Source organism: Mauremys mutica, chromosome 1 (assembly GCF_020497125.1).
Source record: "Mauremys mutica isolate MM-2020 ecotype Southern chromosome 1, ASM2049712v1, whole genome shotgun sequence".
In the NCBI taxonomy this organism is placed as follows: Eukaryota; Metazoa; Chordata; order Testudines; family Geoemydidae; genus Mauremys; species Mauremys mutica.
In genome coordinates, this window is record NC_059072.1 from 155,627,933 (window position 1) to 155,645,473 (window position 17,541).

Sequence of the window (17,541 nt, forward strand, 5' to 3'; positions counted from 1 at the left end):
TTGCAGGGGAATTGTCTCAGCTGGGCCTAATTTTTCCAGAGATGTTATCTCACTACCACTGAAGCATTTAGCTATGCCAGGGGTTCTCAAACTGGGGGTTGCAACCCCTCAGAGGGTCATGAAGTTATTAGCTGAGGGTTGTGAGCTGTCAGCCCCCGCCCCTCAGGTGTGGGGCTGACAGCCTGAGCCCCTGTTAAATTAAAATCCCATTTTTAATTTATAGTGGGGGGGTTGCACTCAGAGGCTTGCTGTGCGAAAGGGGTCACCAATACAAAAAGTTTGGGAACCACTGAGCTACATTAAGGCTAGAATAGCAAAATTTTGCTCAGTGACTTGGAGAAAAAGCTCTTTGGAGTGAGAAGGTGAGGGAACAAAGGGCATCTCTTGCCAATACTGTTAATGTAGCAGGTGTTCTCCACTTTAGTGCAGAACTCTGTGACCATTTAGATTGTTGATTTCCAGAGAATGAGCTGCAAGAGTGGCCTGCGTTTGATACTGTAGCACTTGTTTCTGCCTAATTTGATTACAGCACAGAACATGTTAGTCATATCATGAGCAAGTATGAAGCAGTCTTTAATCTACCACTGAAAACCAATGGATCAACAACAATGCATCTGCAAGCAGTACACCCAGGATAAATTTATCCTTGTGGAAAAAATGAAAGTGGATATAACAACATTTGTTGACATGGTAACTTACTTGCTGAAAGAAAATCAGTCCTGGCTCAGTTTGTTGAGCCTCAAATGCTGACTATGAAGGTGGGTTTAGTTTAATGAGTCAGATCAAAACTAAGTCTTGCAACAGACTAGAGGTTAACCATATGAACCAGTTTGTAAAAATAAACCCACTTCCTCATAGCACATGGAGATGTCAACTTGGACAAAGTTTACCACTACTGGACAATTGAGAAATACAGATGAAAAATTTCCCGCATAATGAGTAAATCATGTTCATTAAATGTGAAACTGACTTCAGTGCAGGTACATGTATAGTATCTGCCAGGCACTTGATTTAATATTATTTGCTTTTATTTTGTATTTTCTGTTAATATGTAGTTTTTAATAAACACACTGATTTCATGCATATGAATATATGCACAATATATATTTCACTGATTATATTAGCACTCCCAGCCAGTTTTCTTTATTTAGTGGTTTAATTTAAGTGTTACAACATTCACATTCTCTGTTGCCTAAAGACAAAAATGTAGTGGTCAGTGGAGTTTGTAGTCCCCCTCAGTACAAAGAAAATTTAGAGGGAATGTTGACTCCCACCACTCCACACCAGAGACAACAAGAAGAACCATAGCTACACATACACCACCTGGGAAAGCCAAAGGGCTGTGAATGTGTAGCCACAACCTATTATGTTGCAGTAGGTTCTACTCCCATGAACATAAATGTTCACTGTTTACTTCTATTTTTACTTGAAGTTTTAAAGTATAGTTCACCCTCTTACAGTGTGCGTAAAAGGCTTTTGTCTACACTTTAATTGTGTTGCCTGTTTCTTTACACACAAAGACATTCTATTTTTCGAAAAATCAGAGTCTATTCATTAGTTTACACCAAGCAACACAGAATTCATAGCAGAAGGCAAAATGCACTAATATTTAATCCCTGTATGCACAAGACTTTAAAAAAAAACCACACAATACAGACAACACTACTGTGGCTGACTGTTAAAGTACTTTTAAGGCCTCCCTGAGCCATGTAATTCCATGGATGGATCTTCTGATAGCCCTAGTGTCTGGCTGTTTAGTTTGAGTAACAGCTGCTGGTCCACCTTGCTCCTCCACCCTGGGGGTAGCTTTTCTCCCTCTGCCTCACAGAACTTACGCAATACACAACATGCAGCTATAATCATGGGGATGTTTGCCTTGTTAAGATCCAATCTAGTGAATAAACAGTGCCAGCATCCTTCCAGTCTACCAAAAGCACATTCAACAGTCTTTCTGCACCTGCTGAGCTGGTAGTTGAATCTTTCTTTGATGCTGTTGAGGTGGCCAACATACAGCTTCATGAGCTAGGTGACCAAGGGATAGGCTGGATCTCCCAGAATCACTATTGGCATTTCAACATTGCCAGTGGTAATCTGATGGTCTGGGAAGAATGCACCTCCTTGCAGCTTTCTGAACAGTCCTGTGTTTTTAAAGAAGTGAGCATCATGCACCTTCCCTGACCAGCCCACATTAATATCAGCAAAGAGTCCCCAGTGATCCAATGGCAATTGCTTAACCATGGAAGAGAATCCCTTTCTGTTGATATACTCAGTGGCAAGGGGTGGGATGCAGCAAGGTGTTCTGGTGCCAGAAAAGGGATATGCATGCTATAGCCCCACCACAGTTTAGGAACCCCATTGCTGCAAAATCATCCACTATTTTCTGCACATTACCAAGAGCCACAGTCCTGTATAGCAAGAGACACTTAATGGTGTTACACACTCAGATGACAATGGCCCCCACTGAGGATATTCCAACTCCCAACTGATTGCCTGACCAATAGCAATCCAGTGTTGCAAGTGTAAACAGGATCTGAGTTAGCTATCCCCTGACATTAGGCATGAACTGGGAGAAAAAAAATGTCAGGAGCAGACCATATTTGCAGACGCACCTACTCTGCCTATGTGTTCAACAGACAGAGCTGCTTTGCCAAAGTGATCAATTTTGGGCTACAATTTGCAAGTGTAACAAAATTTTGTTGTACTTATTGTCTGAGTAAAGGGCAGCAGCACTCTTAGCATGCCCTGACTAAGGGAGGCACCCTCACTTGAGACTCACTTGCTAAGCAGTGAAAGACAAAGAAGGTGGGGGCAGGTGTTCCTACCTGGTTGTGTAAACTCTGAATCACAGACACCATTTGAGCCTCTTCTTTCTAGTGTTTAAAGCTAGAGCTGATCAGACTCAACTGAGGGTCTGCATAAGAATGGTCATACTAGTGGTCCATCTCACCCAATACCATCTTCTGACAAAGCACAGTGCCAGATGTTTCTGGAGAAATGAACAGAACATGGAAATGTTTGGATGACAGGGCAGGAATCATTCAAGTCTCAAATTCTAGCAGTCAGAGGTTTAAGTACACCTGGGACAAGGGGTTGCTAATAGCCATTGATGGATCTATCCTCCATGAACTTACCTATTTTTTTTTAAACCCAGTTATACTTTTAGCCTTCACAACATTCTCTGGCAACAAGTTCCACAGGTTGATTGTGTGTGGCCTGAAGTACTTCCTTATTTTTTCCTTCTATTAATTTAACTGGGTGACCCTTGGTTCATGTGTTAATTTCATTGAATACCCCCGAGTTTGTGGGTCTTTTATTAATTTTCACTATACCATTCATGATTTGTAGAGATCTCTATCATAGCCTCTTGAAGTCTTCTCTTTTCCAAGCTGAACAGTCTCAGTCTTTTTAATCTCTGTTCATATGGAGGCTGTTCCATACCCCTAATATTTTTGTTGCCCTTAGTATTTTTCCTCAATTCCAATATTTGTTTTTTAAGATAGGGCAACCAGCACTGCACACAGAATTGAAAGTGTGGGCATACTATAGTTGTGTGGCATTATGATATTTTCAGTCTTATCTCTCTCTTTGCCAATGATTCCTAACATTGTTAATTGCCACTGCACATTGAGCAGATGTTTTCAGAGAACTATCCACAGTGATTCCAATCTCTCTTTCTTGAGTGGTAACAGCTAATTTAGACCCCATCATTTTGTATGTATAGGTAGGGTTATGTTTTCCCAAGGTGCATTACTTTGCATTTATTAACATTGAATTTAATCTACCATTTTGTTGCCTAGTCACCCAGTTTTGTGAGATCCCTTTGTAACCCTTCGCAGTCTGCTTTGGACTTAGCTATCTCAGCTAATGTTGTATCATCCCCAAACTTTGCCATCTCACTGTTTGCCCATGTAATGGGGTCTCTGCAGGGCCCTCCTAGTTCCTGCCCTCACTGGGCTGAGAAAGTCACACAGAGACCTCCTGGTGCAATACTCACCTGCTGCTTTTGTTTACAGGCTGTGCTCCCACCACCTTTCCACCATACATATAATCCCCTTCTTACAGTCCACCAGCAGGAGAGAAGGCACAAACTCTCTCTGGTTTCTGGCCCCTGGGACTTTTATCCAGCCCCAGCCTGATGAGGCAGCACCTGTTCCAGCTTCCCCAATCAGGGCCAGGTGACCTACCCAGCTCCAATTCACCTCCCTTAATTGGAGCTGGAATGACAGAGGGTTGACTAAGCAGTTTTCTGCTTAGCACCCTGTCACAGCCCCCTTTTCCAAGTAATTTATGAATACATTGAACAGCACTGATCCCAGTATGAATCCTTGAGGAACCCTATTTACTTCTCTCCATTGTGAAAACTGATCATTTATTCCTACCCTTTGTTTCCTAGCTTTCAACCAGTTACAGATCCATGAGAAGACTTTACCTCTTAACCCATGACTGTTTACTTTGCTTAAGAAGGATAGCTCAGTGGTTTCAGTATTGGTTTGCTAGACCCAGGGTTGTGAGTTCAATCCTTGAGGTAGCTACTTAGGAATCTAGGGCAAAATCAGTACTTAGTTGTGCTAGTGAAGGCCAGGGGCTGGACTTGATAACCTCTCAGGGTCCCTACCAGCTCTCTCTATTAAATATATATTAGTGGTTTTGAAGTAGCCTCCTATTTCCGAAGCATCACTGATAATTAGCTACATGGATTAACATACGGTAATTGCCAATCTTCGGCCATTTACAGGTAGTTTACTACATACTTAAAAGAGAAATGAAGACAGTGATATCATTACATTCACAGTTCCTTTAAATGTTAACATCTCCTTGGCTACAACTCTGAAACCTGAATTAACAGAATACAGCAATAGACAGGAACTGTTTGGTTACATTGTCAACCTCTAACAATTCATATGTGAAATATATACTTGAAATTCATACCCTACTTCATTCCAGATTAATTTTTATGTATAGACAAGCCCAATTATTTGACAGAGGGATTCTTTTGGTTGGCCGCTTTTACATGTTTCTTCAAGTGCTCAATGGCACGCCTACAATGGCAGATGCTCTCGCTTCATTCTTTATATTCCAGATACTTCCATCTGTTTTTCTGGATAACTCTGGAGATGATTCTCCCAAACCCTCTTGAAATAGCCCCACAGTGTTGAGCTCCCTTAAAGCACAACAACTCCTTTCTCAACAAATCAGTTGTAATGAGCCTCTGAGGCCTCAGGCTTGTGGTATCAGCATTTCCCTGCCAGCAAACCAGAAGCTGCCTGTGTATGCTAGGTGGAGGAGCTGTCTGGGTAACTGGGCAAAGGTATGTCTACAATGCAATTAAAAACCCATGGCTGGCCTGTGCCAGCTGACTCAGGCTAAGGCAGGGCCGCCCGGGGAGGGGGGGAAAGTGGGGCAATTTGCCACAGGCCCTGCAGGGGCCCCCATGAGAGTTTTTCGGGGCCCCTGGAGCGGGGTCTTTCACTTGCTCTGGGGGCCCTGGAAAACTCTCGCAGGGCCTGGGCCCCCGGAGCTTCTTCTGCTCTGGGTCTTCGGTGGCAATTTGGCGGCAGGGGGTCCTACCGCTCCGGGACCCGCCACTGAAATGCCCTGAAGACCCACGGTGGGGGGTCCTTCCGCCCCAGGACCCACCGCTGAAGTGCCGGGTCTTCGGCGGCAATTTGGTGGCGGGGGCTCCCCACCACCAAAGACCCCAGGCCCTCTGAATCCTCTGGGCAGCTCTGGGCTAAGGGGCTGTTTAACTACCATGAAGATGTTCAGGCCCAGGCTGGAGCCCAGGCTCTAGGACCCTGCGAGGTGGGAGAGTCCCAGAGCTGGAGCTGCAGTCCCAGCTCCAACATCTATACAAGTTGTTTTCAACCTGTGGTCTGCGGACCCCTCGGAGTCCACAGAGTATGTCTAAGGGGTCCATGAAAGGTAGGGTTGCCAACCCTCTAAGATTGTCCTGGAGTCTCCGGGAATTAAAAATGAATCTTTAATTAAAGATGTTATGTGATGGAACCTCCAGGAATACATCCAACCACAACTGGCAACCCTAGTGAAAGATGTGATGCAGTAGGGACTGTCTGTGTGGGGGATGGGAGAGTCTGTCTGGGCAAAAATCACATTGGGAAAGAAAGCTACTAGAGCCTCCCCTGAGATAATGCTTGGGGTATGCTACAGACCGCCGGGATCTGATTTGGAGATGGATAGAGACCTCTTTAATGTTTTTAATGAAGTAAACACTAATGGGAATTGTGTGATCATGGGAGACTTTAACTTCCCAGATATAGACTGGAGGACAAGTGCTAGTAGTAGTAATAGGGCTCAGATTTTTCTGGATGTGATAGCTGATGGAGTTCTTCATCATGTAGTTGAAGAGCCAACAAGGGAGGATGCCATTTTAGATTTGGTTTTGGTGAGTAGTGAGGACCTCATAGAAGAAATGGTTGTAGGGGACAACCTTGGTTCGAGTGATCATGAGTTAATTCAGTTCAAACTAGATGGAAGGATAAACAAAAATACATCTGGGACTAGGGTTTTTGATTTCAAAAGGGCTAACTTTAAAGAATTAAGGAAATTAGTTAGGCAAGTGGATTGGACTGAAGAACTTGTGGATCTAAAGGCAGAGGAGGCCTGGAATTACTTCAAGTCAAAGTTGCAGAAACTATCAGAAGCCTGCATCCCAAGAAAGGGGAAAAAAATCATAGGCAGGAGTTGTAGACCAAGCTGGATGAGCAAGCATCTCAGAGAGGTGATTAAGAAAAAGCAGAAAGCCTACAGGGAGTGGAAGATGGGCGGGATTAGCAAGGAAAGCTACCTTATTGAGGTCAGAACATGTAGGGATGAAGTTAGAAAGGCTAAAAGCCATGTAGAGTTGGACCTTTGAAAGGGAATTAAAACCAATAGTAAAAGGTTCTATAGCCATATAAATAAGAAGAAAACAAAGAAAGAAGAAGTGGGACCGCTAAACACTGAGGATGGAGTGGAGGTTAAAGATAATCTAGGCATGGCCCAATATCTAAATAAATACTTTGCCTCGGTCTTTAATAAGGCTAATGAGGAGCTTAGGGATAATGGAAGGATGACAATTGGGAATGAGGATATGAAGGTAGATATTACCACATCCAAGGTAGAAGCCAAACTCGAACACCTTAATGGGACTAAATCGGAGGGCCCAGATAATCTTCATCCAAGAATATTAAAGGAACTGGCACATGAAATTGCAAGCCCATTAGCAAGAATTTTTAATGAATTGGTAAACTCAGGGGTTGTACCGTACAACTGGAGGATTGCTAACATAGTTCCTATTTTTAAGAAAGGAAAAAAAAGTGATCCGAGTAACTATAGGCCTGTTAGTTTGACATCTGTAGTATGTAAGGTCTTGGACAAATTTTTGAAGGAGAGGGTAGTTGAGGACATTGAGGTCAATGGTAATTGGGACAAAATACAACATGGTTTCACAAAAGGTAGATCGTGCCAAACCAACCTGATCTCCTTCTTTGAGAAAGTAACAGATTTTTTAGACAAAGGTAATGCAGTGGATCTAATTTACCTCGATTTCAGTAAGACATTTGACACGGTTCCACATGGGGAATTATTAGTTAAATTGGAAAAGATGGGGATAAATATGAAAATTGAAAGGTGGATAAGGAACTGGTTAAAGGGGAGACTACAACAAGTCATACTGAAAGGTGAACTGTCAGGCTGGAAGGAGGTTACTAGTGGAGTTCCTCAGGGATCAGTTTTAAGACCAATTTTATTTAACCTTTTTATTACTGACCTTGGCACAAAAAGCGGGAATGTGCTAATAAAGTTTGCGGATGACACAAAGCTGGGAGGTATTGCTAACACAGAGAAGGACTGGGATATCATACAGGAAGATCTGGATGTCCTTGTAAACTGGAGTAATAGTAATAGAATGAAATTTAATAGTGAAAAGTGCAAGGTCATGCATTTAGGGATTAATAACAAGAATTTTAGTTATAAATTGGGGACGCATCAGTTGGAAATAACAGAGGAGGAGAAGGATTTCGGAGTATTGGTTGATCACAGGATGACTATGAGCTGCCAATGTGATATGGCCGTAAAAAAAGCTAATGCGGTTTTAGGATGCATCAGGCAAGGTATTTCCAGCAAAGATAAGGAGGTGTTAGTACCGTTATATAAGGCACTGGTGAGACCTCATCTGGAATACTGTGTGCAGTTCTGGTCTCCCATGTTTAAAAAGGATGAATTCAAACTGGAACAGGTTCAGAGACGGGCTACTAGGATGATCCGAGGAATGGAAAACCTGTCTTATGAAAGGAGACTCAAAGAGCTTGGCTTATTTAGCCTAACCAAAAGAAGGTTGAGGGGGGATATGATTGCTCTTTATAAATATATCAGAGGGATTAATATTAGGGAGGGAGAGGAATTATTTAAGCTTAGTAACAATGTGGACACAAGAACAAATGGATATAAACTGGACACTAGGAAGTTTAGACTTGAAATTAGACGAAGGTTTCTAACCATTAAAGGAGTGAAGTTCTGGAACAGCCTTCCAAGGGGAGTAGTGGGGGCAAAAGACATATCTGGCTTTAAGACTAAACTTGATACATTTATGGAGGGGATGGTATGATGGGATAGCCTAATTTTGGCAATTAATTTGGCAATTGATCTTTGATTATCAGCAGGTAAGTATGCCCAGTGGTCTGTGATGGGATGTTAGATGGGTTGGGATCTGAGTTACTACAGAGAATTCTTTCCTGGGTGCTGGCTGGTGAGTCTTGACCACATGCTCAGGGTTTAACTGATCGCCATATTTGGGGTCGGGAAGGAATTTTCCTCCAGGGCAGATTGGCAGAGGCCTTGGAGGTTTTTCGCCTTCCTCTGCAGCATGGGGCACGGGTCACTTTCTGGAGGAGTCTCTGCAGCTTGAGGTCTTCAAACCGCAATTTGGGGACTTTGATAACTCAGACATAGGCTAGGGGGTTGTTTAGAAGTGGATGGGTGGGATTCTGTGGCCTGCATTGTGCAGGAGGTCAGACTAGATGATCATAATGGTCCCTTCTGACCTTAAAGTCTATGAGTCTATGAGAGCCGGGGATGACTTTAGGTGAGGGACAGGACCTAAGCCTGTAACCTGAGCCAGGTAGGGGGAAGTGGGTCAGCACCTTTGCCCAGGAAGCCGGACAAAGGAAGGGGCCGGCTGGAGGGAGTTAGTTCAGTTTCGGTTTTGGGCTGGGTGGTTGGAATTCAGGGAATCCCAAACTGGGAACTAAGCTTCCTGAAACCCCAGAAGGACTTGATTGAGGGGTCCTGGTTGTGCCTCCAAGCTCTGCTGTAACCTGCATTCCTGTTGTCCAATAAACCTTCTGTTTTACTGGCTGGCTGAGAGTCACTGTGAGTCCGTCCCAGGAAGAGGGGTGCAGGGCCGGACTCCCCCATACTCCGTGACAAAAGGTGATTATGAAAATTAAGTTTCAGATCCCAGAAAAGGCATTTTGGTTCTCTGATCAATCAAAAATAGGTGAATACCCCCACCTACAGGTCAAAACCTGGAAGTGTTGTCATTACCATAGAAGCCCACAGTTTAGGGCACTTTCTCATGCTGAGTCAAATGCCATGCAACATTTGTATTTACATTCTGTTCAGTCAGTTTTCTGTCTAATGCTTGGTCTACACTACAGAGTTAGGTTGATGTAAGGCATGAGAGGCATAGGGCTTATGTCTGTTTAGTTAGGGCGATGCAGTGTCCATGTAGCCACTGCATTACTTACATGGGCTGCTGGCTAAAGCCCTGAAACCCTGAAATTGACAAGAAAGGCTGGCAGGTTCCCTGCTGTGAACGCTGCACCTGGCTCACAGTTAAGGTTGTCACCCCAGGGCACGTGGTGGGCTCCAACTAGAGCTCGGGTGTTCACCGGGCTACCTGCTCCCAGCAGGCTGCTACCGGGGATCCCCTGTCCCTGCTGGGAGCCCTGCTGCCCCCCAGGCTCCCAGCTCCCAGCAGGCTGCTGCCCGGGATTCCCCTCTCCCTCCTGGGAGCCCTGTGGGCCCCCGCTGGGCTGCTTCCCAGGTTCCCCACTCCAAGCCCGGCTGCTGGGTGCTGAGAGCCAGGGCTCGCAGCTCCCCAGGGAGCCCCCAAAGCTGTAAGAGTGTGGCTGCTATGAATAATTTCACTGCTGATAAGCTCTGTGCTGTGAAATTGAGCATGGGAGGAGCTCACAGCTGGGGATGTCACCCCAGAGTGGATGGGGAACTCCAGCTGTGAGCTCCACATGGCTGTAAGTGCCCCACAATGCCTCACTTCAGACAGTGCACTGCAAGTGCTCCTGGTGAAGATGGGCTCCACTGACAGAAGGAGGATAGTGTGGACACCAACAGCCCATTGAATTACAGTGGTGATTGTATGTTGATCTAAATTAAGTTGACCTAATTTTCTAGTGTAGACAAGCCTTAAGATTTCTATGGTAGGGGGTCCACAGATCACAAGTTGAATTTCCAAAGGGGTCCGCACCTCCATTCAAAAATATGCAAGGGTCTGCAAATGAAAAAAAAGTTGAAAACCACTGGTCTACACGGCAAAGAAACAGCTCCTAAGCTGGAGCCCCACAAGCCTGAGTCAGCTGGCATGGGCCAGCCATAAATGTCTAATTGCAATGTAGACTTCTCCTTAGAACTTTGCTTCTTATGCCCTCACAGTGAACATGGAGGGGGGGGTGATGTGGAACGGGGGCAGTGCAGTGGTCTGGGAACAATGGGGGGGGCAGTGAGGGGTGGGGGCAATGAGAAAGATCTTTGGGGGATACAGAGGGAGCTGGTAGTTTCGGTGAGGAGCAGTGGCGGTGGGAGGAATGAGGGTGGAGAGGGAGTGAGCAGGATCAGTCAGGGTGCCAGTGGGGAGGATCAACGGGGACCGGGGCACAGTAAGGACAGTATGATCAGCGAGAATGCGGTGAGGCGAATGGGGAAGATTAATGAAGGTTGTGGGGCAGTGGAAAATAGCGGGTTGTTGGGGTGGCAGTGGGGGGTAGATGGGGACAGTGGGGTGAATGAGTGGGTAGCATGGGTGGTGGGGCAGTGGGGTGTATTGGGGATACATTGGAGCAATGCCTGGGGAGTCAGTGGTGTGCAGGTGCACTAAGACAGTAGGTAGTGGGGGGGGGGTCGGCGGGGCGCAGGTGCGCTAAGACGGCAGGTAGTGGGGGGGGTCGGCGGGGCGCAGGCGCGCTGAGACGGTAGGTAGCGGGGGGGGTCAGTGGGGTGCGCTAAGACGGCAGGTAGTGGGGGGGGCGGGGCGCAGGCGCGCTAAGACGGCAGGTAGTGGGAGGGGGCAGTGAGGGGTGTGGGGGCGGGTCCGTGATGTGCACGGGGCGGGGGCGGCGGGTTCCGTCACGCTCGGGGGCGGGGCTGGTGGCCGGGGCGGGGTTTCCCTGGTGACTGGCGGGAGCGAGCGGGGGGCGGGGTCAGGCCGGCCTCTAACGGCGGCTGCACGAGCCCCTGCGGGCAGAGCGGCGCTTCCGGCCCCGCCCCCTCCCCCCGGGTCCTGCCGCCTGCCGGGTCCCGCGATGTCCCTGGTGCGGGTGACGCGCCCCCGCGCCCCGGGGAAGAAGCCGCCGAAGGCGAAGAAGAAGCCGCCGCCCAAGCGGGACTGGGACGTGAGTGGAGCCCCCGCCCGGTACAGCTGGGGAAACTGAGGCACGGGGGCCGCGCCCCTCGCAGCCGGGGGCGGCGGGGCCGCAGGAGCCGGGTGATGGCAGCCGGGGGACGCGGGCTCCTGCGCTGCCGAGTCACCGCGGGGAGAGGGGGACGGACGAGCCCGCCCTGCCGCATGTGTGCGCTGGGCGAGCCCCGGCGCGGCCCCCCGGGGGAAGCTGCCTTCCCTGGCCAGCCTGTGCCCGGCGCTGCGTTTCCTTTTCTCTCCGTGCCCCGTGGCTGCTCCCTGCCCTCGCCAAGGGTCCCCCTCCGCTGAAGGGGCGGTTCATTCCGCTGTTGTTTCGGGCAGCGCCGCATCAGTAACACTCCAGTCCCGTTTGGAAAGTTCTTTTCACAGCCCTAAGGCACGTACGCACAGGGCCCACTGCACCATTAACCTGTGTGTCTAATCCTCACAGTCCAAAGTCAGCCATGGAATTTTAAACCTACTTCACCTTGGTGTAGGCAGCTATCGAAAACGCAGAATGAAGGCCTCTCTCTCTCTCTCTCTTTTTTAAGTACAGAAGCTTTTAGATTCTGGAGCAGGGGGTGGATTCTGCAAACTGTGACCATGAAGTAAAATAGGACCCTGCTGCATAAGCCTTAGACAGAAAGGAGGTATTGACTTTGAAACTTACCAGTGGTAATAGCAGCGTTGACATTTAAAACTCTTTTTTCACTGCTCATCAGTGGTGGAGGAATATTCAATGAATATGCTTGTGTTAAAATACAAAACCAGGTACAAAAAGCCCCTGCTACTCCCCAATTAACTGCCATCATTGTCAATTTCTTTTTTGCACACACCCTGGACAACTTCCACAAATGAAATTGAGTTTTCAACACAAAGTTCTGCAGCACACTGAAAACTTAAATTATACAAAGTATATCTATATTTGGGGTTGGGAAGGAATTTTCCTCCAGGGCAGATTGGCAGAGGCCCTGGGGGGTTTTCACCTTCCTCTGCAGCAGGGGGCACGGGTCACTTGCTGGAAGATTCTCTGCACCTTGAAGTCTTTAAACCATGATTTGAGGACTTCAGTGGCTTAGACACGTGTTTGATACAGGAGTGGGTGGGTGAGATTCTGTAGCCTGCGTTGTGCAGAAGGTCAGACTAGATGATCATAATGGTCTCTAATGGCCTTGAAGTCTATGATTCTGTCATACTGATGGTTTTCATTTAATTAAATATGAAAATGAACACATCCATCTTTTATCTTATCTGAAGGTGCTGCAGAGTTTTCAGCCTGCTGCTCCAAAGCATCATTGAAAGCCAGGGACTTTGAAGTAGAAGTCATTTGCTATAGAGCAGTGGTTCCCAAACTTGTTCCGCCGCTTGTGCAGGGAAAGCCCCTGGCGGGCCGGGCCAGTTTGTTTACCTTCTGTGTCCGCAGGTCCGGCTGATCGCGTTTCGCTGCTCCAGGCCAATGGGAGCTGCTGGAAGCGGTGCGGGCCGAGGGACGTGCTGGCCGCCACTTCCAGCAGCTCCCATTGGCCCGGAGCAGCGAACTGCGGCCACTGGGAGGTGCGATTGGCTAAACCTGCGGACGCAGCAGGTAAACAAACCGGCCTGGCCTGCCAGGGACTTTCCCTGCACAAGTTTGGGAACCACTGCTATAGAGTATCCTGGATCTAGCTTGCACAGTCAGAGAGGTGTTAGGCTATAGAGCACTTGGCTCATTCAGTATGCATCTTGTATAGAGTGACTCTCTGGCATACACAAGTATGTGAGCTTGTAGGAAAAAAAATTGTATTATTTCTATCCTAAGTATTCTTATGGCCACCATCACTGTAGTATTTGAACACCTCACAACCTTTAGAGTATTTATCCTTAAAACACCTCTGTGAGGTATTATCCCCACTTTACAGATAAAGAACTGGGACAGAGTGGCTAAGTATTTTGCCTAAGGTCACACAAGAAGTCTGGCAGAACAGGGACTTGAACCCAAATCCTATGCTAGTGCCCTAAAACTGGTCCATCCTCCCTCTCTTCCTTTTGAGAAATAATATGTGATCATCACATAATTAAAGATTGTGTCATGATGTATGCGCCCAAGGGGGCAGAGTTAGGATTCCACGGGCTGCCTTAACATTATCATTGCCTGACTTTTGAATGCAAATTTAATATTCTTTTAACATAGTTTTTTTGATGGAATGCTGTGTAGAACTGTAAAGTGATCTATGCCAGATTGTCTTTTGCATTTCTGTTCTATTTATCAATAGACACTTGTCTCTAAAATTGGAGGGCTGATTATTTTAGTAATTTAAAGAGCAAATCAATAGGGTATTAATAATGCCTGATTCCACCTCTGTTTATATTTGTTGTGTTCTCTTGTTTCTTTTCGCAGAACACTGTCCATGATTTAACAGTGCATCGTGCAACTCCGGAAGACGTGGTAAGTCAAAAATCTGTCATTGACCTGCTATGGAATAGAGGTAATCTACTTGGGCATCTGGGGCAGATATTTCATTTTATTTACATGAGGTATTTTGTTTATAACATCTTATCTCCCTTCCCTACCCACCAAAAACTTTTTAAAATATAGCTTCCCCCCCTCCCCAATAATTTATATGCACAACCCCTTCTTTTAGCAGTGCTCATTTGCTTAATGTCTCCTTCGGCCAGCTTATTTTAACCAATATTCTGATGTATTTTCCAGTGTAATCCTTTAGAATGTTTTCCAACATGGGATAATGGGGGAGGGGGGGAACCTTCCAATAGATAAGTTTAACCTGCTTCATCTTCACTGAAGAAAGGGCTGAAAAATATCTTCTTTAGTCTTGGAATTTCCTTAATTCTTGGGGGGTTTGAACAGGTTCACACCAGCGTGCGCGCGCGCACTCTCTCTCTCTCTCTCTCTTTTATTTATTTATTTATTTATTTATTATATATATTTATTAATATATATAATTAATAATTTTTTAAAACATAGTATAATATTGAGAATACAATGAAGGAGTTTGTGCTCATTTAGGATTATATATCTTGTGAGGAGGCTAGTCTTAATGACATAAGTCTCTTCCTAAATTCTATAACTTTTAATTACTCTGTAATCAGGGTGCCTGGAGGCCTGTGAGAATCTAATACAGTAAATGTGCTATTAATTAGAACTGGATACATGCATCCCATTCAGAGGGTGGTAGCACTGGTGTTGAGTATCAGTGTCGAATCAGACAATTCATTTTGCTGTGTGCTGGGTGACAGTATTTCTGTGACAGTTGGATACAGCTGTTGCTGTTATTTCAGTAATGTAGGGCAGATGGGAACACGTACACTTCCCCCTTCCCTTTGCTCCATGAGGTAACTTAAACTTTTGTTCTTCACAGAGTGGTCGACTCTGATTGCAGGTGATATTTCTGGCATCACCAACATGTGGTTTGACTTCACTGTACCCAATGCATAAATTGGTAAACCCAAAAAAGAAAGCCCACTGGCAGTTCTCTGCTGCTATAAGAGTGCCTTAGCTTAGGGGTTCTTAACCTTTCTTTTTTTTTTTTTCTTTTTTTTTTTTTTTTCTCCCTCAACATGCTATAAGAACTCCATGGCCCAGCTGTGCCACAACAACTGTTTTTATGCATATAAAAGCCAGGGCCGGCATTAGGGTGTAGCAAGCAGGGCAATTGCCTGGGGCCCCACACCACAGGGGGCACCGTAAAACTAAATTGTTCAGGCTTTGGCTTCAGCCCTGGGTGGTGAGGCTTGGGGCCCGGGCTGCAGTCCCGCATGGCGAGGCTTCCGCTTTGGCTTTCTGCCCTAGGCCCTAGAGAGTCTAATGCCAGCCATGCTTGGCGGACTGCCTGAAACCTGCTCATGGCCCCCCAAGGTGCCCCAGAATGCTGGTTGAGAACCACTGCCTTAGCTTGCCCCTTAGATTTGAACCAAATTCTCTTCCATGCTCTCATAGGTGCGGCGTCATGAGATACACAAGTCAAAGAACAAAGCACTGGTGCATGTGGAGCTACAAGAGAGAGCATTGAAGAGAAAATGGAAGAAGCAGAGGCAGGGGGCTCCTGATTCCCTAGAGAAAAGGAAGCTGGCCCTCATGCGAGAGGTAAGAGCTAGGTCTGGACTTTCAACACATGTGTTGAATTTGCCAGGAATGTGAAGCAGGCACTTGGCATCTTCTTCCTCATCTCCTATGCTACGAAGGACTTGTAGCAAAATGGAAAATTGCTCCTGCATGAAGGTCAAAATCTACTGCCTGGCTGAATAATCAAGCTTGGCTGATATACAGAATCCCTCACCCCTAGGTGCTCTTCTTTCAGCTACTGCAGAACATTGGTTGGAGTAGGCTCTGTGGTTAACCGGCACCCAAGCCCCAAGGAGACATGATCATGTGGTCTACATAGTGTCAGATCTTACTCCTGGCCCCTGCCCTTGCCTTGTCCCCTGCCATTTCTTGAATGCTGCTGTGCAGGGATCCTTGCAGTTCTAAATTCCAAGCTGTGCAAGGGAGATGTATCCTGTGCTTGTCTCCCCGTCCCCCCCCCCCGTTTCCCCCGTACTCCGTTGTTTAGTGGAAATGCTAAGGTTGTGTCTGGGGAACCTGTACCTGTAATTGCTGTATTTAACCAGAAGAAAGGAGGAGAGCAAGAAAGGGAGTGTAAAAAAAGAGGGGCAGGAAGGGTGGAGGGGGAAAGGGAAAGAAAATTGACAAAATGGGTTGAGGAGCTGTAACTGCTGGCAGGTGATCTAGTGTTCCTCAGTTTGGAATTTAATTCTGTCCCTCACTATCTGGGCCTGCCTCAAACACTATGTAATACTACTACTACTACTGTTTAACTAGCTTTTGAATTCTGACTGCAGCAGTACTATCTGACTCCAGTCAGGAGGCAATAGCTTCTCACTCAATTAAACGATTTCCCCTGATTCAAGCAGCCAGTAATTCCCTGCAGCATGGTTATTTGAGATGTGCCAGTTACTGTAGGCCATGGGATTAGTTACAGCTTCTTGTATCTATAAAAGTTATATGTATCTTTGTGACCTAGGGTTGTATGTTAGCTTCATGCGGGAGGGTTACCAAGCTTCCCTTAAGAACTACATCAGTGGGAGCTAATTACTGCAGCTGCCAGGACAGGTAAACAACTCCAGAGAAGTACCACCTTCTGGGGGCAGTTGCCTATATAGGCTGAGGCAGGGTTCAAGATGACAAGGAAAGAGCTTGTAGCATAAAGGGTCAGCCTGAACGATTGGGTATCCCTCACTTTGATCCAAAAACTGACATGGGATTGTAACCAAAAAGGCAAACCCTGCTGGAAGGGTTTGAAGGACTAGAACCTGCCAGGTTCTACACACGGAAGAAGGCGACACTCAGTAATTGTAGTGTGTGTAGGTGTTTTATTATATGTTGTCTTGGTAATGCTTTTGTCTTAAAATATATATATTGTGTTTTGTGAAAGCTGGCTGGCCACTCATATCTCTGATGTTGTCCCTTGAGAGAAAGCAAATTGAAGGTGCTGGTCTAAAGTCCGATCTGCTGGGATAATCACTGTGAACTACATGGGTATTGCAAGCTTAAGTCCCCAGTCTGAAGGGAGAGGGACATGGGTCCCAGCCCATATAGAGGTGACAGCTGGGGACCTGAGACTGAAGTGGTGCTTGTGAGCATGGGTGGGGCAGAGGCGAAGTTAACCCCAGAACTATGAACTACCAAAAATCCCTTTCCATAATCCATATATTTATCCTGTTGGGTTTTTTTGGGAAATCAGTTTGTATATGGTGGTATGAAGTGTCTCCTGTGCTGTGCCTTCAGATTCTCTCTGATCAGTATCAGCTGCAAGATGTGTTGGAGAGATCTGATCAAGCCATGGCTGTGGTGAAAGACCTGTTTGGCGATGCTCCTCGCAGGCATACAGGTAAACCAACTAATTTGTGTAAAG

At 46.3% G+C, this 17,541-nt stretch overlaps 1 protein-coding gene and 1 long non-coding RNA gene across 5 annotated transcripts in view; one reads left to right on the forward strand and one right to left on the reverse strand.

Annotated features, from left to right (window-relative positions):
• Nucleotides 1–230: 230 nt before the first annotated feature.
• Nucleotides 231–4,099, reverse strand: LOC123358953. Its single transcript, XR_006575807.1, has 3 exons — nucleotides 3,995–4,099; nucleotides 2,823–2,986; nucleotides 231–2,138 (listed from the first exon to the last, which is right to left on the reverse strand). It is a non-coding gene; the product is annotated as an uncharacterized LOC123358953 (long non-coding RNA).
• A 7,383-nt stretch (nucleotides 4,100–11,482) lies between these two features.
• The window catches only part of SPICE1 (spindle and centriole associated protein 1), a 32,352-nt gene continuing 26,293 nt past the window's right edge, over nucleotides 11,483–17,541 (forward strand). The window contains exons 1-5 of one of the 4 annotated variants that reach the window (XM_045001040.1): nucleotides 11,535–11,627; nucleotides 12,189–12,282; nucleotides 14,010–14,057; nucleotides 15,567–15,713; nucleotides 17,415–17,517. In XM_045001040.1, the coding sequence (XP_044856975.1) occupies nucleotides 15,705–15,713; nucleotides 17,415–17,517 (112 nt within the window). In that variant the 5' untranslated portion in view covers nucleotides 11,535–11,627; nucleotides 12,189–12,282; nucleotides 14,010–14,057; nucleotides 15,567–15,704. Of the gene's footprint in view, nucleotides 11,628–12,183; nucleotides 12,283–14,009; nucleotides 14,058–15,566; nucleotides 15,714–17,414; nucleotides 17,518–17,541 lie in introns of all 4 variants that reach the window. The other 3 variants (XM_045001039.1, XM_045001038.1, XM_045001037.1) reach the window with 3 other exon arrangements.